General features: G+C 37.5%; 1 protein-coding gene across 1 annotated transcript in view; it reads right to left on the bottom strand.

Annotated features, from left to right (window-relative positions):
- Positions 1-20,657, bottom strand: part of NPEPPS (aminopeptidase puromycin sensitive) — a 92,302-nt gene that overhangs the window by 67,896 nt on the left and 3,749 nt on the right. The window contains exon 2 of the mRNA XM_040640730.1: positions 14,174-14,258. Within this exon, the coding sequence (XP_040496664.1) occupies positions 14,174-14,258 (85 nt within the window). The remainder of the gene's footprint in view (positions 1-14,173; positions 14,259-20,657) is intronic.

Raw genomic sequence — 20,657 nt, 5'->3', positions numbered from 1 at the left:
GGAAAGAGTAATCTTTTTAACACATGTGCTAGAAAAAGTGAACAGCTGTATACCAGTAAATAAAGTATTAAGAAACAGAACCTCTATCTTTATATCTCATACCATATACCAAATTTAACTCAAAATGGATCAAAGGTCTAACTGCAAAAATTTAAATTATAAAACTTCTAGAAGAAAACACAGAAAATAACCTTAATGTTCTTAAATTTTATAACATCTTAAACAGGTCACAAAAAAATATGACTAGGGACACCTGGGTGGCTCAGTAGGTTAAGTGTCTGCCTTTGGCTCAGGTCATGATCCCAGACTCCTGGGACCCAGTCCCTCATCCAGCTCCTTGCTCAGCGGGGAGCCTGCTTCTCCCTCTGCCTGTCATTCCCCCTGCTTGTACTCTTTTGCTCTCTCTCTCTCTGACAAATAAATAAAATCTTCAAAAGATATATATAACTATAAAAGAAGAATTCAATCAAACAGAATTCATCAAGGTGCCTGGCTGGCTCAGTCAGTAGAACATACGACTTTTGATCTCAGGGTTGTGAGTTTGAACCCCACATTCAGAGTAGAATTTGCATACATACATACAGACATGCATAAATTGGAATTCACTGACATTAAAAACTAATACTCATAAAAAAACACTGCAACAAAAATGAAAAGGCAGGGACACCTGGGTGGTTCAGTCATTTAAGCATCTGCCTTTGGCTTGGATCATGATCACAGGGTCCTGGGATTGAGTCCCGCATTGGGCTCCTTGCTCAGTGGGGAGCCTGCTTCTCCCTCTGCCTGCTCTGCCTGCCGCTCTCCCTACTTGTGCTCACTCTCTCTCTCTCTGACAAATAATAAAATCTTTAAAAACAAAAAATACTTGTGCTCACTCTCTCTCTGACAAATAATAAAATCTTTAAAAACAAAAAATTAAAAAAAAAAAGAGAAAAGCCACAAAACTGGGAAAGCATATTTGCAAAACATTTGTCCAACAAAGGCTTGTATTTGGAATACATACAGAACTCTTAAAATTCAATAAGCACATAAACAAACCCCCAGACAAATGGCAAAGGTCTGGATAGTTCAACAAGGAAGATATAAGGATGGTAAATAAGGGCATGAAAAGATGTTTGACATCATTAGCTATTAGGGAAATGTAAATTAAAACCATAACAAGATACCACTACATAATCACTTGAATAGTTAAAATTAAAAAGTGTTAGCACTTAAAAATAACAAGGATGTGGAGCAACTGGAACACAGTTAATGAGAATATAAAATGATACAACCACTTTGGAAAACTGACAGTTTGTTTAAAAATTCTCCATTTACCATATGATGCAGCCATCGTATTCCCAGGATCTACCCAAAGAAATGAACGCATACACCCACAAAAAGGCATAAATTGCTTGTGTATTTTTAAAACACAACCTTTTAGGGGCGCCTGGGTGGCACAGCGGTTGGGCGTCTGCCTTCGGCTCAGGGCGTGATCCCGGCGTACCGGGATCGAGTCCCACATCGGGCTCCTCCGCTATGAGCCTGCTTCTTCCTCTCCCACTCCCCCTGCTGTGTTCCCTCTCTCGCTGGCTGTCTCTCTGTCACATAAATAAATAAAATCTTTAAAAAAAATAAAAAATAAAAAAATAAATAAAATAAAACACAACCTTTTATATTGGAAATAAAAATAAAATCACCAGAAGAATTTCTGGTCTTGCATATAATAAGCTCAGAAGTTGCTACTTCAACCTACCAACAAGTAAAAAGCTAAACAAACTGAAAAATCAACAGCTCTTCTTAGATCTGTCAGAGAGGTGAGGTCACGGGATAAACCACTGCCAAAAGGATTGGTGACTGGCAGACACAAAGAATCACAACTTACTTGGGCAAAAACCCATAGGTTTTTGCTTCCTACCCTGGGGTAAGTAGACCTGTGCTGTAACTGGTGAAGTCCAGGAGGAGCAGTGTGGACAAGTCAGAGAGTTAAAAAATTCCAGGAGAACCTGGTCAGAAGGGGGACTCCCCCCCCACAAACTCTTGTGAGTTTTACCTCTGGGAGTTACCAGGTCTTAACAGTGAATATCAGAGAAAAATCCCTTCATGCTTCTGGCAGGAGGAGAGGAAAAGGAGCTATTCTGAAATATGCTAGGGCATTCTGTTCTTAATAAACTTTGCCTTCAAGAGAAACTATTTTACCAGAGCTTAACCTGCTGGTTTTTATCAGAGCCTAACCTACTTGGGGTAAGGGAAAGAACAAACTCCAGCCCCACCAGCCATCCTGTCCCACCAGTGGGGGAGAAAACCTGAAAGTACTAGTGAAGTTCACAGACCAGGGACACTGAAAGACTGAGACCTAGTCATAGAATTATATAATAATTTCCCTACCCCTTCACGTTACCATAGCGTTATTAAAGGCCTATTTTAGGGGCATCTGGGTGGCTCAGTTAAGTGTCTGCCTTCGGCTCAGGGCGTGATCCCAGAGTCCTGGGATCGAGCCCCACATCAGGCTCCTTTGCTGGAAGCCTGCTTCTTCCCCTCCCACTCCCCCTGCTTGTGCTCCCTCTCTCGCTGCTGTCTCTCTCTGTCAAATAAATAAATAAAATCTTTAAAATAAAATAAAGGCCTATTTTATTGTAGTTCCTTCTCCCAGCACCTCATGCCTGCCTCTCAAAAAATCCTGGATAGCATACTAAAAGGCAGAAAATGCAATTTGAAGACACTAAACAAGCATCAAATCCAGAGTCAGTTATGGCAGGAATGTTGGAATTCTCAGACTAGATTTTTTTAGAACTATGATTAATATGCTAAGAGCTTTAACGAAAAAAGCAGACACATCAAGGATGGATCGATAATGTAAGTAGAGAGATAGAGATTCTAAAAAAGAATTTTAAAAATGATAGAAATCAAAAGCATAGTAACAGAAATAAAGAATGCCTTCATGGGCTGAGGAAACAATCTCTGAGCTTGTAGACATGACAAAAGAAATCTCCAAAACTGAAAAAAGAAAGAAAGAAAGAAAGAAAGAAAGAAAGAAAGAAAGAAAGAAAGAAAGAAAGAAAAAAACTGGGGGGGGGGGAACCCAGAATAAAATATCCAAGAACTGTGGGAAAACCACAAAAAGTGTAACATATACATGATGGGAATACCAGAAGGACAAGAAAAAGAAAGGAACAGAAGCAATATTTGGAGCAATGATGGCTGAGAAGTCCCCAAATTAATGTCAGACACCAAACCACAGATCCACAAAGCTCACAGAAGACCAAGCAGGATAAATGCCAAAACCCCTAAACCTAGGCATATCATATTCAAACGTTAGAAAATCAAATATAAAGAAAAAGTCCTGAAAGAAGCCAGAGGTGAAAAAACACTTTATCTATTGAAGAGCAAGATAAGAATTACATTCAACTTCTCAGAAACCATGCTAGCAAGAAGACAATGGAATGAAAAATTTAAAGGGCTGAGAAAGAAAAACTAACTAGAATTCTGTATCCTTCAAAATGATCTTTCAAAAGTGAAAGAGAATGTTCCCCTCATTCTTTCTGTGAACCTAAACTGCTCTGAAAAAAGTAAGTCTTTTTAAAAAAGTAGGGGGAGGGGCGCCTGAGTGGCTCAGTTTTTAAGTGTCCAACTCCTGGTTTCAGCTCAGGTCATGAGCTCAGGGTCATGAGATGGAGCTCCGCATGGGGCTCCGTGCTCAATGTGGAATCTGCTTAAGATTCTTTCCCCTCCTTCCCCCTCTGCTCCTCCCCTGCTCACGTTCTCTCTCTCAAAAAAAAATAAATAAAATCTTAAAAAAAAAAAAGTGGGAAGAAATACTTTTGTCAGACAAACAAAAACTGACGGAATTTGTTAAGTAGACATGCTTTGCAAGATATGTTATAAGAAGTTCTTTAGAGAAAAGGAAAATGATATAGGTCAGAAACTCCAATCTACATAAAGAAAGAGCATCAGAGAATGAATGAATGAAGGTAAAATAAAAATGGTTGTTTACTTTTAATTGATCTAAAAGATAAGTTTGTTCAAAATATTAATAGTAACAATGTATTTGATTATGTTGGCTTCTGTGTATGTGTGTGTTTATGCATAAGTGAAATGAATGACAGCAATGAAACAAGGGGTGGCAGGAAGGAACCGGAAATATTTTGTTATTATAAAATACTTGTAATACTTGTGAAGCACTATGGTGTTATCTGAAAGTGAATGGATTAATTATAAATATATATTGCAAACTCTAGGGCAACCACTAAAAAACTTTTCAGATTAAAAGTAAAGGGATAGAAAAAGATACACTGACACTAATCAAAAGAAAGTGGGAGTAGCAGCTGTATTAATTTCAGACAGAGCAGACTTCAAAGCAAGAAAAGTTAAAAGGAACATTACATAATGAGAAGGGGGCAATACTTCAGCAAGGCATAACAATTCTTAATGTCTACCTATCTAACAGTAAAGCATCAAAATACATGAGGCAAAAACTGACAGAATGGCAAGGAGAAACAGATGAATCTACTACTAGAGTTGAAGACCTTAACACCCTTCCATCAGAAATAAACAGATTCAGCAGCAGAAAATCTGTAAGGATATAGTTGAACTCAATAGCATCATCAATCAACTGGATATAATTGACATCTATAGAAGACTTCATCACACAACAGCTTGTGTTACACATTTTACTCAAGCTCATTTGGACCATTCACCAAGACAGACCATATTCTTGGTCACAGACACACTTTAACTAATTTTAAAAAATAGAAATCATAAAATGCCTGCTCTCTGACCACAAAGGAATTAAACTAGAAATCAGTAACAGAAAAATAGCTGGAAAAATCCTCAGATATTTGGAAATTAAATAATTATAATACTTCTAAATAACATATAGGTCAAAGAAGAAACCTCAAGAGAAATCTTTAAATATTTTTAACTAAATGAAAATGAAAATACAACTTATCAAAGTTTGTGAAATTCAGGGAGAGCAGTGCTTAGAGGGAAATTTATAGTACTGAAACCATATATTACAAAAGAAGATCTAAAATCAATCATCTAGGGGTACCTGGCTGGCTCAGTCAGTAGAGCTTGAGTTCAAGCCCCACACTGGGCGTAGAGCATACTTAAAAAAATAAATAAATAAAAATAAATCAAATAAATCATCTCAGCATCTACCTTAGGAAACTAGAAAAAGAAGAACAAATTAAATCCAAAAGAAGCAGAAGAAAAAAAAAAATTAGAGCAGGGGTGCCTGGGTGGCTCAGTCAGTTAAGAGGCTGCTTTTGGCTCAGGTCATGATCCCAGGGTCCTGGGATTGAGCCCCTTGTCGGGCTCCCTGCTCAGCGGGGAAGTCTGCCTCTCCCCCTCCATCGGCCTCCCCCCCTATTCATGCTCTCTCTCGCTCACTCTCTCTAATAAATAAATGAAATCTTTTTTAAAAAATTAGAGTAGAAATCAATGAAATTTAAAATAGAAAATCAGTAGAGAAAAATCAACAAAACCAAAAGCTGATTCTTAAAAAAAAAAAAAAATCAACAAAATCAATAAGTCTCAAGCCAGGTTAAGAGAAAAAGAGAAAAAACACAAATTACTAAAATCAGAATTGAATGAGGGGGGTGACTGGGTGGTTCAGTCAGTTAAGTGCCTGACTCTTGGTTTCAGCTCAGGTCATGATCTCAGGGTTATGGAATCGAGTCCCGCATAGGGCTCCATGCTCAGCATGGAGTCTGCTTGGGAGTCTCTCTGCCCCTCCCACCGCCTCTCTCTCTCTAAAATAAATAAATAAATCTTAAAAAAAAAAATAAAGAAAAGAGTTGAAAGAGGGAACATCACTACAGATCCCATGGACATTAAAAAAATAATACAGGAGGGGCATCTGGGTGGCTCAGTCAGTTAAGTGACCAATTCTTGATTTCGGCTAAGGTCTTGATCTCAGGGTCCTGATCTGAGTCCTGCATTGGGCTCTGTGCTGGGTGTGGAGCCTGCTTAAGATTCTCTCTCTCCCTCTTCTTCTGCCCCTTCCCCCTCTCAAAAAATGAATAAATTAAATTTAAAAATAATACAGGAATATTATAAACAAGTCTCTGCCCACAAATTTAAAAACCTCAATGAAATGGACCAACTTCTTGAAACACACAATCTACTAAAACACACACAAGAAGAAACAGATAATCTGAATAGCTGTATATCTATTAAAAGAAATGGAATCAGGGGCACCTGGGTGGCTCAGCTGGTTGAGTGTCCAACTCCTGGGTTAAGCTCAGGTCATGATCTCAGATTCATGAGATTAAGCCCTGCGTTGGGCTCCACGCTCAGTGGGGAGTCTGCTTTAGATTCTCTCTCTGCCCCTCCCCTACCCACTCACAAACACACACTCTCTAAAATTAATAAATAAATCTTTAAAAATTAAAAAAAAGAAATTGACTCAATAATTATCTTCCAAAACAGAAAGCACAGGCCCAGATAGGTTCACTTGTGAATTCTACCAAACATTAAGAAATGATATGCATTCTCTACAGTCTGTTCCAGAGCATAGGAGCAGAAAGAATACTTCCTAACTCATTTTATGAAGCCTGCATTACCCTAATATCAAAACAAAAGACATATAAGAAAACTATAGACCAATATCTCTAAAGAACATAAATGCAAAAATCCTCAAAAATATTAGCAAATCGAATCCAACAGTATATAAAAAGACTTAAATGCCATGACCAAGTGGGATTTATCCAAGTATGCAAGGCAGTTTCAACATACAAATATCAATCAATATACTCCATCACATCAACAGTCTAAAGAAGAAATATCACACAATCATCAGAAGATGTAGAAAAAGCATTTGACAAAATCCAATACCCATTCATGATAAAATCTCTCAACAAAGTAGGAATAAAGATGAATTTTTTCAACTTGATACAGAACATCTACAAAAACCCTATAGCTGGGGCGCCTGGGTGGCACAGTGGTTAAGCGTCTGCCTTCGGCTCAGGGCGTGATCCTAGCGTTATGGGATCGAGCCCCACATCAGGCTCTTCCGCTATGAGCCTGCTTCTTCCTCTCCCACTCTCCCTGCTTGTGTTCTCTCTCTCGCTGGCTGTCTCTATCTCTGTCGAATGAACAAATAAATAAAATCTTTGAAAAAAAAAAAAAAACCTATAGCTAACATCATACTCAATGGTGAGAAATTCCAAGCTTTCCAGCTAAGATGAATAACAAAGCCAAGATGTCTCACCACTGCTTTTCAACATTGTACTGAAAAGTCCTAGCTGCTAATGCAGTAAGACCAGAAAAGGAAATAAAAGGTATACATATTGGGATGGTAGAAATAAAACTGTCCTTGTTCACAGATGACACGGTCATGTAGAAAATTCAAAAGACTCAGCAAAAAACTCCTGGAACTAATAAGCAATTATAGTAAGGTTGCAGGATACAAGATTAATATACATAAGTCAATCACTTTTCTATGTATCAGTAATGAATAAGTGGTATTTGAAATTAAAAACACTTTATCATTTACATTATCATATTAAAAAATTAAATACTTAGGTATAAATCTAACAAAATATATACAAGATCCATACGAGAAAAACTACAAAACTCATAACAGATACCCAAGAACTAAATAAACGGAGATATTCCATGTTCATGAGTAAGACTCCATGTTGTCAAGATGTCAGTTCCTCCCAACTTGATCTAGAGATCCAATCCCGATCCAAATAAAAATCCCAGAAAGTTATTTTATGGATACTGAAAACCTGATTCTAAAGTTTATATGCAGGGGCACCTGGTTGGCTCAGTTGGTTAAGCAGCTGCCTTCGGCTCAGGTCATGATCCCAGGGTCCTGGGATCGAGCCCCACGTCAGGCTCCCTGCTCAGCAGAGAGCCGGCTTCTCCTTCCCCCTGCTTTTGTACGTGTGCATGCTCTCTTTTGGATAAATAAATAAATAAATACGTAAAATCTTAGAAAAAAAGAAAGAAAGAAAGAAAGAAAGAAAGACAGACTTTTGACATAGGAGAAAATGCAATACAATGGAGCTATCTTTTCAACATATGATGCTGGAACAACTGGACATCCGATATGCAAAAATAACTAATGCAGACATTGACCTCACGTCTTTTACAAAAATTAACTCAAAATGGATTACAGACCTAAATGTAAAATGAAACTCCTGGAAGATAACATAGGAGAAAACCTAGTTGACCTTGAGTATGGGTGATGACTTTCCAGATAAAACACCAAAGGTATAATCCAGGAAAGAAATAAATGATAACCTGGACTTAATAAAAATTTAAAAATTCTGCTCTGAGAAAGGCAATGTCAATAGGATGAGAAGACAAGCCACAGACTGGGAGAAAATATCTGCAAAAGACACATCTGGGGGCACCTGGGTGGCTTAGTAGATTAAGCGTCCGACTCTTGGTTTCAGCTCAGGTCCCGATCTTTTGGGTTGTGAGGCTGAGCCCCATGTCAGGCTCTGCACTCAGCAGGGAGCCTCCCTGAAGATTCCCTCTGCCTCTCCCCCTTCTTGCTCTTCCTCTCTCAAATAAATAAATAAATCTTAAAAAAAAAAAAAAAAGACACATCTGATAAAGGACTGTTATCCAAAGCATACAAGAATTCTTAAAACTCAACAATAAGAAAAAGAACAATTAACATTGTGTCAAAGACCTGAACAGACATCTCACTGAAGATGATATACAGATGACAAGAAAGCACATGAAAGGGTTTCAACATCATGTCATTAGAGACCTGCAAATTAAAACAGTAATGACATACCACTACACACCTATTAAAATGGACAAAATCCAAAACACTAACAAATGCTTGGGAGCGTGCAGAGCAACAAGAACATCACTCATTGCTGGTGGGAATGCAAAATGATACAGTTATTCTGGAAGACAGTTTGGCAGTTTCTTACAAAACTAAACACTTTTTTTTTTTTTAAGTAATCTCTACACCCACCATGGTGCTTGAACTCATGACCCCAAGATCAAGAGTTGGATGCTCTACCTACTGAGCCAGCCAGGCAACCCTAAACATACTCTTATCATAGCATCCAGCAACCATGCTCCTTGGTACGTACCAAAAGGAGCTGAAAACATGTCCTCACAAAAACTTGCACATGGATATTTACAGCACCTTTACTCATAACTGCCAAAACCAGGAAGTAACCAAGGACTCCTTCAGTAGGTAAATGGATAAATAAACTGGCATATACGGACAATGGAATATTATTCAGAGCTAAAAAGAAATGAGCTCTCAAGCAATGGTGAAAAAACATGGAAGAAACTTAAATGCATTATTACTAAGTGAAAGAAGCCAATCTGAAAAGGCAACATACTGCAGTCTGACTCCAACTATAGGACATTCTAGAAAAAGCAACACAGTGGAGACAGTAAAAAGATTAGTCGTTGCCAGGGGTTGGGAAGGAGGGTTGGATAAACACAGGATTTTTAGAGCAGTGAAACAATTATGTGTGATACTGTAATGGTGAATACATACCGTTTTACATTTGTTAAAACCCACAGAATGTATAACACCAAGAGTGAACCCTAATGTAAACTATGGACTTCGAGTGTTAATGAGGTGCCGAGGTAAGTTCATTGACTGCAACAAATGTACCACTCTGGTTCAGGATGTTGATAATGAGGGAAGAGGGGGATGGGTGGGACAAGGAATACATGGGAAATCTCTGTACTTTTCACTCCAAACTGCTCTGAAAAATAAAGTTTATTAGTATGAAAAATAAAATCACCATTTTTAAAAGGATTTTTATTTATTTATTTGACAGAGAGAGAGCACGCACATGCAAGCAGGGGGAGCAGGCAGACGGAGAGCAGGCTGAGCAAGGAGCCCGATGCGGGGCTCGATCCCAAGACCCCGGGATCATGTCCTGAGCCAAAGCAGACGCTTAACCGACTGAGCCACCAGGTGCCCCTAAAATCACCATTTAATTCACAAAACAGAATACCCTGAAAGTTGCCAAAGACCTGAGAAAATATTTGGTTCCTCAATATAGCCTGGAATAGTGGTTAGCCTATGCATTAACATGAAGAAGAATAGCACGGAACAGACTTTATGTTCAAAATCCCCAAAGCTCAATATACTCAGGACTCATAAATAAAGTAGAGACAAAATAAAAACAAGAGCTCAGAAATAAGGCCATCATAGTGCTCAAAAACTCTAAAAGCTACCTAAAAACAGGTATTCTGAATCTTTAAAAAGGATATACGCTGGAACACGCATGACAAACTAAAACAATTTGCTGAATATACTTAATAGTAATACGGCATTTTATACATCAGTTTCAATTAAGAATCTAGAAGAATCTCATAAGGGGTTTTGCTCTTTTTAATGAGACAGCTATGCTCAAGTCTTATCTTCATGTCCAAGTGATAAAGAATATGCATAACACACAGTTCCCTGGTAGGTTACAAATTCAACAAAAGTCAATGTAGCTCAAAAAAATGTGCTGTTGGCCAGAGAAGTTCTGTAAAATTTGAATACGTTTATGTGAGACATACATTCTTTGGTCTGGCCTCTGTCCCAACATTCTTGCTTTCCTACATCCAGTCCAATTCGCTCAGTAACTTTGGGTGAGGCCCCCTACCCTGTATTGTTATTTGTACAACTAAACTTATACTTTGACTCCTTTCACTTAAAATTTCCTTATGAAATTCTGTATCATATTTGAATACATTTGTATGAGAAATGGATATTTTCTCTCCTCTTTCCATTTTCCAGATTTGAGAGCTAGCACTTAATTAGTCATGCATGTACTCTCAGAACGATAACAAAAACAACTATGGGAAAGAGATGGTGGTTTATTACTGTTATTCCTAATCCGCACTTAACTGCATGACGGAATCTATATCACTGACAGGCTTACAAAGGCCTACGGAAGCTTATGATAAAGGTCTATGATCAAGTGTGAGGCACCACTCCTTTTTCTCAAGTTAACAGTTTTGCTCCAAATTGTTAGTATTTGGCAGTATTTCTGACCAGCCGTCTCAGCCTCTCAATGAACACATGCATGCGTTCATCCGCACACACTGAAAAATGTAACTCTGCTTCAAGAATAACCGTGTTAAGATTTACATGCCTCACGCGGACAAGCCAAGGTGATGCTGGTGGATCCGAAGCTACGTATCAGAACTCCGTATGCAATAGCGAAGATGTTGTTCCTTCCACAGCTAATGCAACAAACACACCTGACACAGTATACACTAAGGGGGAAGTTGGCACAAAACTTTCAAGTGATCGTTCTCCGTGTGGTTATGCCCGAGCCATCTATTCACGACAAATTAAAAGTCTCTTTACCTGTCAGGACCTGAGTCCAGGCACTCCTGTGGAAGCTGGTGACCGCACTAAGCCCTGCACTGTGTAGGAGGTGCACTCCTTGCACTGGGGCTTAGGTGCTACTGATTTCACCAACCCTTGAAGTGCAGAACAGTAAAAAAACAGTGTTCAGCCGTTTTTCTTACCGATTTCTCATTTTTTAAATATTACAAAGATCTCAATTCGGTTTTTAAAATAAGTTATTTCTGTGGAAAAGGCAGTGCCTTAGTTTAAAGAGACACAGGCCACTAGGTCTTTCTGGGTCATGCATAAACCACAAGATGGCTTTTTTTCCCATCAATTAAAAACTTACACAAAGAAGCAACAATTTTGTGCCTTCGAATGATTTTCTGATTTTTACCTTAAGGTACCAAGATTTAGTGACTACACACATGTAACTCGGTCTTGCAGAAGGCAATAGTAAGTATGAATGGGTACTGTACTAGGTGAGATTAGCTGAGTTAAAAAATGGTACCTTTCCTATTGACTCAATTATTCCCCTGCCAAACCATACCGCCCAGGAAGGAGCTGGCGGTCAAATTCGCAACTACTAATTTCTAAAGAAACAACATGCTGTACTCTTCCATAAGGTAAAAATCAAGAAATGCTACTATGCCCAAGGATAAAATTACACTGTGTATGTGTCTGGAAGGCCAAATCTGTTTCTGACTGAAACCTTAAAATTCCACATTAATACAATTTCCCATTCTCTTTTACTCTAAAATTAGATAAGCTTACACATGACTCTAGGTTTTTCCCATTGCTGCAGGAGAAATGAGTTGGAAAATATCCCTTAGCTAGTTTTGAAGAAAATATTTCATGTACCTAAAAAAGAGTAATGTTTTCTCTGAATCTCTCCCCAAATCCCCTTCACTTCTATAAGCTTTCATTTCTCTTCCGACCCTGTTAGTCAGAACGCAAACACTGCTATTCTGACTATTATCAGCTTGGCACAACTCAGTTATGCATACTCAAAGCATCTGAGTTCTCTGAATTCTTTCCTGGCATTTTAGTAGAGGGAGATAAAAACAAACCTGAGCTGAAACCGTGCCAACCGGAGGGCACCCATGTATTTTACTATCTCTTCCTATCTATACTCAGCACCATCTTAAAACTCTGTATCAAATTTAAATGTTCTCTACCTACAACAAAGCAAGCTTGTCTTGATATGCTTGGCTAAGGTGCTTATATTTTTCTTCACAGGTAAAGAAATTAAATAACCCCTCTTTCATTTACCAAACATTTTTTTTAATATTGGCACTCCCTCAAAGTACACTTGAAGGATCTGTTCCTCTAACTTAAAATCACAGCAGTTTGATCTCATTTACAAACAATGGAACCTAAGTACTTCTTGGCAATACTCTGCTCAACTGCTTTTTTTTTTTGTCTTTCTATGGACAAGATAATTTAAGAAAAATTCATGAAATAAATATTGCCCGGCCTTAAAATGTTACTTGTATGCTTCTTTTCAGTGTAAAGGAGAGGAGAAAGAGCAATACAAAATGCAAACTAAAAGGTCAAATTTGTAACTTATTTGATATCAAATGAAAAGATTTTCTTTTCTTTCTTTTTTTTTTTTTTTAAAGTAAGCTCTACATGCAACGTGGGGCTTGAATTCACGACCCTGAGATCAAGAGTTGCATACTCTAGGGGCGCCTGGGTGGCGCAGCGGTTAAGCGCCTGCCTTCGGCTCAGGGCGTGATCCCGGTGTTCCGGGATCGAGCCCCACATCAGGCTCCTCCGCTATGAGCCTGCTTCTTCCTCTTCCACTCCCCCTGCTTGTGTTCCCTCTCTCGCTGGCTGTCTCTATCTCTGTCAAATAAATAAAAATAAAAAATCTTTAAAAAAAAAAAAAAAAGAGTTGCATACTCTACTAGCTGAGCCAGCCGGGCATCCTGATATCAAATGAAAAAATTTTCTCAGAGGAAGTCTCAGAGTAGTGCAGACTAATAAAAAAATCATTTTGTCAAAAGTAAAAAGCACTTCAGTTCCAATATTAATACACTTGCGAGTTCATGCCAAACATGACAACTTTTTAAAATGTAGCTTAGGTGGGAATAAGATTTCAGGCCAAAACTGACTACTCAATTTAATCCTTGTTGTAATTACAATGTCTAAAATAGTTCTCATTTTAAAAGATGCTAACTGAGTTCTCACACATTCTACAGAATGTCTCTTTTTAACATATTCTTACTCTGTAACTAACTTCTAAGCTTCTAACCTCCACATTCCATCCCATAAGGCAAATATTTTTCTCTCAATTATGAGTAAGATTCATAACCCCAATTTTAATCTATTGTTCAAGAGGGAAAAAAAGAAACTTTAAGAAAACCACATACAAACTAACCCGCCTTGATGAACCAATTTTTCATGTTCAAAGCACTTATTTTAAAAATAACTCTTCAGCTTGGGGGTGCCTGGGTGGTGCCGTCGATTGGGTGACTGACTCTTGGTTTCAGCTCGGGTTGTGATCTCGGGGTCATGGGATCAAGCCCTGCGTCAGGCTCCACAGTCAGCGCAGAGTCTACTTGGGATTCTCTCTGCCCCTCCCACTCATGCTCTATCTCTCTCTAAAATAAATAAATAAATCTTTAAAAAAATAACTCTTCAGCTTTATATGCATGGTATTATATTCATTTTACAGTTATGAAAATGTAATCTGCCTAGGGTTACAAAATATGTTAATGTTTGAAGTAGAACTAGAATGTGGCATTTCCTTTATCTCATAGTACAGATTACTAAAATATTTCCCATGAACATCTAAAAATGTTTCCTATTTCTAAAGTAACAAACACTGATATCTTAATCTGAAAATGTATATATCACCACACACACATCATACACACAGCAAATTAAATGGAAAACAGTTCTTACCTTCATCTCCCTCTGGTGCATATGAAGCTGTAATAATGTCAATATCAGCACAATTCATCACAATCTGATTGGTTGCCTGCCTCACCTAAGGGGAAAAGAAAAACCAGCAGTGTCAGAAATAGCCAAGATTAATAACACGTACATCTTCATCTTGGCCTAATGTATGTCACAGGGAATTTTTTTTGAAACCCAGACATCACTAAAACCTAGACTGAGTATTTACACATCAATGGTAAAAATAAATCCGCAGTTTTAAGTAATCCAAGGCAATTCACATTTTCCAAATTGTATTAAAAGCAAAAATAAACACTTAAGTATTTTACAGAATTTAAACATCTGACCAATGAGCTAAATGAAAGCATTTAAAAGTTTTCAAATTAAAAATTAATTAGGAAACATTTCTCATATGTTGCAATTTATTATGTATTTCAACCTACACATCAAACCCATCATAAGACCTTTAAGGATAGAGGAAGAAAAGTGATATCATAAACCATGTCAAAACTTCGTAAGACACTCTTTCAATTTTTTCTCTTACCAAAGTAACATTTTGGATATAACAGACACTAATGACTCACCACCAAAATTAAATAAACTTTTTAAGATTTTGTCTTACTTGCTTCAGATGCCCCAAAATAAAATACAGATATAATGAAAAAAGCCCCATCCTCTCTTCCTCATTACATGGAGAAAACCACTCTCCTAAGGCTAATGTAGCTCTTTCTCATGTATGTATAGTACTTCTGCTACATATATAAAGTTCAGCAAACAATGTTTTTAATTTTATACAAATAGTATCAAAGTGTATATAACCTTTACACCTGCTTTTTTCATTTAACATTGTTTCCAAGATGGGTAAATGCAAACAGATGTAGATCTAATTTTTTAATTTTAACTCCTACAGAGTAGTATTCCATTCTATAAACAACCACAGTTATTCATCCATTTCCTTCCTAAAGGAAGTTAGATTATTTCCACTTTTTTGTTATTTAAAATAGTACCATAGGGGCGCCTGGGTGGCACAGCGGTTAATTGTCTGCCTTCAGCTCAGGGCGTGATCCCGCTGTTACGGGATCGAGTCCCACATCAGGCTCTTCCGCTATGAGCCTGCTTCTTCCTCTCCCACTCCCCCTGCTTGTGTTCCCTCTCTCACTGGCTGTCTCTCTCTGTCGAATAAATAAATAAAATCTTTAAAAAATAAATAAATTAATTAATTAATTAATTAAAATAAAATAAAATAAAATAGTACCATAATATCTTGTCCATGTTTTCTTATGCACATTTTTCTTTACCGAGAATATCCCAATTATGCTCTAGAGTAATTTCAATTAACACTCCCGTGAGCAAAGAATAATGTTCATCATCCTCTAAAAAACTTAAAAATTTTTGACAATCTGATGGGTATTAAATGGAATTCCACCATTGCTTTAATTAGAATTTTCCTGATTACTGGTAACACTGGTTAAGAATCTTCTCTTTTTAGTTTCTTTCTTTCTTCCTTTTTTTTTTTTTTTTTTTTTGCCATTGCTTTTTCTCTGCAAATTGTTCATTCATAACCCTTGTCCACTTTTCAAATTTGGTGGTAGACTTGGTTTTATATACTTGTTGCATTTAAACAGAACCTCAAATTCATTTGCAGACCATTCATTTGAATGATCTAAATTTAAAATAACAAAAATACTGGGGCTCCTGGGTGGTTCAGTCGGGTATTGGTTTCGGGTATTGGTTTTGGCTCAGGTCATGATCTCATGACTGTGAGATGGAGTCCTGCCTGCATGGGGCTCCCTGCTCAAGGTGGAGTGGGCTTCAGATCTTTCTCCCTCTCCCTCCCCCTCGGCCCCTTCCAGCTCACACGCAAGTGCTCTTTCTTTCCCTCTCTCTCTCTCTCTCAAATAAATAAATAAATAAAATTTTAAAATAAAATAAAATAAAGTACAGATACCCTAAGTCACAAACAAATGTCTACAGAGGCCAGCCAAACAGGTGAGTAGAGTAGGCCAGGTGAAGGCTATGCATAAAAGAAGGGGAAGTAGCCACTTCTTGGAGCCAATCAATTTATTGCTATACTGAGAAGCAGACTTAGTATTGACAGATCTTCCAATTACAAAAAAAAAAAAAAAAGCCACAGGGGCTCCTGGCTGGCTCAGTTGGTAATGCACGCAACTCTTGATCTCTGGGTCTGAGTTCAAGACCCATACTGGACAGATCACTTGGAGAAAAAAGAAAAGCCACAAATTTTAGATTTTATGTGCCATCTCCCAAATTGTAACTGATGGCAACTAATAGAAAATTTGCAAAAACACTGTGCAGTCCAAACAAAACCCACATGTAGGTCAATAGTGCCTCGAGATCACTAACAGACCACAGAACTAGGTTAAGGACACATGAGTAATATAATATCTGTATGAAAAAATGATACCGAAGAGTAATCATTTTATTAATAACCAATAAATAAACAAGATTAATCTCAAACTAAAATTACCTGACCTAAATTACAGATAGTATGTTTATAAGCCTGTAACAGACTGTCAAAATCACTAACACATAACGTGGAACTATTTGGCTCATTAAAAAAAAGTCCTTTTCAGGGACTTGGCTAGGTCAGTTGGTAGAGCGTGAGACTCTTGATTTAGGGGACATGAGTTCAAGCCCCACACTGGGTGTAGAGCTTAGTTAAAAAAAAAAAAATCTTTTTCATAAATCTCTGTTTCTGAACAAAAATGCCATTTAATGAATTTTTTTTAAAGATTTTATTTATCTATTTGACAGAGAGAGAGCACTTGCACAAGCAGGGGGAGCAGCAGGCAGAGGGAGGGGGAGTAGCAGGCTCCCCATTAAGCAAGAAGCCCAACAGGGCTCGATCCCATCCGCAGGGATCATGACATGAGCCCAAGGCAGATGCTCAGCTGAGGGAACCACCCAGGCGCCCCTAATGAATTTAAAAAAAAATTTAAGTGGTAGGAGCACCTGGCCGGCTCAGTCGGTACAGCGTGCAACTCTTGATCTTGGGGTTGTGAGTTCCAGCCCCATGTTGGGTACAGAGATTACTTAAAAATAAAATCTTTAAATAAATAAACAAACAAACAAATAATTTTGTAAGTGGTAATATTCCTTCATACTGTTTATTTCATTAGGAACATTTCTAAATAGCACTAAAACTCTTCTGTCCCAACCGGCCATTTATAGCACTACATTTGAACAAACAAACAAAAAAGGCCCCTCTGCGTATTTATAAATTCACTTAAAAAAAATTCAGCAACGCAGAGAAATGAAGCACTTAATGAGGCTGGGGTGGGCTGCAGGGAGGTGTCTCCAAAAGGTAAAATGAATAAAAACCTTCCAGGGTTTGAAGTTTATGCCAACAGGATAATAACAGTAGTTTAGTTACACATCTTCATCTTTATCTAGGCAACCGTATTTCCATCCATCAACATCTACAGTGAAGTTAATGGTAACTGCTTCCTCCAGTGTCAAGATACCTGTACAACACTACATATGCCAAATGACATTCGCCTCCCTGCTACTATAACATTCTGAGGGAAAGTGTTTGCATACTTTGGAAAGACACAGTCTACAACATCCATTTACAAGTACATTCTAACTCCTCTTGTGTTTAGGGAAAACCCACCTGTTTATACTACTGAATTAAGCTGCTTGTTGAATAGCTACTAATTTTTTTTTTTTAAGATGCTGCCATTTCTGGAAGGGTAGGAGGGAAGAACCAACGGAACAAAAATACTTATCTTAGTAATAGAATGCTACTCAAATGTTAAAAATCTGACAGTACATTTTGCCTCATATTAGACATGCATTTTAAACAGGACAGAAAGTGCTTGTTTTAGCCCTCAGTGCCTGATTCACAGTAATCAGTTAATAGATATTGTTATTAAGACACACACATAGGGGCGCCTGGGTGGCTCAGTCGGTTAAGTGTCTGCCTTCAGCTTGGGTTGTGGTCCCGCGGTCCTGGGATCAAGACCCGCCATCGGGCTCCCTGCTCCTCGGGAAGCCTGCTTTTCCCTCTGCCTCTGCCTCTCTCTGTCTCTGAATAAATAAATAAAATCTTAAAAAAAAAAAAAAAGACATACAGAGACCAAGATTAAATGTGCTGTAATCATAAAGATGTTCCTCTGAATATCATCTAACAGCATTCACCTAACAGTTTATAAAGTGTCTATCAGAATGATATAAAATTTAAAAACTATGTGCTATATTATATAGTACTTTGGATATCAGCATACGTGTACAGATTTAAAATATCTATGGACTTCAGTGCTTCGCTACCACACTGTAACATTGCTCTTTTTGACGTTTTCCCAACAATAGCACTGACCTGATGATTCAGTACATGATTTCTCACATATTAACATCATCATGTTAGTGATGTGTTCCACTACCAAAAATACAGGTAATAATTCAAAGGAATTTCAGCATTAAGATCTGCAAGCTTAAAATAGAAGCAAAATGTTAAAGTTGCATATATACTGGATAACAAGCTCATTTTCAACTTCTCCGTTTGATGCTATTAAAGAATGGAACAACAGTGTCTCCTTTCCTTGTTTCAAACCCAGGGGTAAGTCTTCTTGGAGCCCCATACAGACTGCACTTCAACTGAACCAAACACTAAGCAATGGCTCTACTGAAGGCAGCTTGACCAGTGGTAACAATCTTACAATGGAAGTTTCCTATGAGTTAGGAAGGCAGCAATATGAGATTTTTTTTTTTCCTGAATGAGTCTTTATTATAATCACTCAGAAATACATCTTATGGGTACTGTAAGTAAGACCCATGAGGCTTTTCTCTGACTGTCAAAGCCCTCGAATTTTAGTGAAAGGAAATCTCCAGTGTGACAACTCCAAATACCAGTCAGTCTGAAGCCTGAGTCACTTTGCCTTACAAGCAATTTCACCGTTAAAATTTTGTAATAATCATTGCCTTTGTGGACTAGGGCTGTAATTTCTAAAGACAATAAGGAGCAAATAATTAGTAAACACAAACTGAGCCAAGTTTTCTAACAAAAGAGACATTGAAAAGAGCAAGTTGCAGAAAGTCAAACATAGTACCACTAATGTAAAAATTTTAAACATACAGAACATTGCTATTTATTGTTTGTGGCTACTTACATGTGCAGTAAAACTTTAAAACTAGATACAGGAATAATACTCACCTACCTAAAGAGAGAAATTACCTCTGGGAGTGTGGGGGGAAGAGATAGAAATGGACTTTAGTGGTATCTGTGACATTTTATTACCCAAAAAACATCAGGCACACTCTGAAGCAAATGGGGGGAAAACATTAATATCTGCTAAATCTGTGTGGTGGGTTACTTTTCTGTATTTCTAAATATTTCCTAATTTGAAGTAAATTTTTAAAGTGATTACAAGTAGCCAAATAAACCAGGAGCTATATGCTTAAATGATGTTCAAAACTGAATCTCCAAGATCAAGAGAACTAATCTCAGTTAACAATAAAAGAGCTATCAGAAGGACTCAGTCCTTTGCCACTGACTCACATACAGATTAGAATAAGATCTACTTTATAGTAAGAACAGGCTTGTTTATGTAGCAAAGTTCAGAGAAGTTTCATAGATAATTTACTACTCATGATCACATTTGTCCAGGTTGTATTGGACAATATCAATTATCCAGAACCAGGAAGTTAAGAAAGAAAGAAAGAAAGAAAGAAAGAAAGAAAGAAAGAAAGAAAGAAAGAAAGAAAGAAAAGGGCCTGTATAAAAGCCAGAATAGATGATACAAAGTCCATACAATAAAGCTCATTCCCTTCACACAGAAGAGAGTCCATCAAACCCTCATTTAGAAATTTCTTTTTAAGGCCACACAAGCTTTTTATCTGGTTACTTAGACCTCTTCAGATCAAGTTCACTAAGACAGAAGAGGGAATAAATTGCACAATAGGCAGCAACAAGGCATAGTAAGCAGCAAGAAGTAATAACCTAACAGTAAGAAAAACAAAAAAACTCTAAAGAACAGATATGAAACTAATAAATTACAGTGCATAGTTTTGGGTAATCTGTGGTTACAAGTATCAGTGACAGATGTCCAGGATGATGTCCAGTATTTTAAAAAAGAAGAAATGAAATAAGCCTAGATTATAAGGAACTACAGTTTAAAAAAAATAATACATTTTTGGAACATTTCCATCCAAATCAGTAAATATTTTTTAAAGTCTAAGTACCTCAAAGGGTAAGCTTCATTTATCTAGAAAATTCACTGCAAAACTCATTGCCAGATGAATAGTAGATAAAGCTTAACATATGAAAGTTTCTTATATTGAGGTGTTTCCTCATACACATTTCAAGAAACAACAGAAGATCTGAACAAGTTCAATTTCTTATCACCAATCTTTCAAATTTAATTTCTTTCTTTTTTTTTTTAAGATTTTATTTATTTATTTGACAGAGAAAGAGACAGAGAGAGAGAGGGAACACAAGTGGGGGGAGTGGGAGAGGGAGAAGCAGGCTTCC

This window comes from Ursus maritimus, unplaced genomic scaffold (genome assembly GCF_017311325.1).
Source record: "Ursus maritimus isolate PB19 unplaced genomic scaffold, ASM1731132v1 scaffold_24, whole genome shotgun sequence".
NCBI lineage: Eukaryota > Metazoa > Chordata > Mammalia > Carnivora > Ursidae > Ursus > Ursus maritimus.
This window is presented reverse-complemented; position numbering and strand designations above follow the sequence as displayed.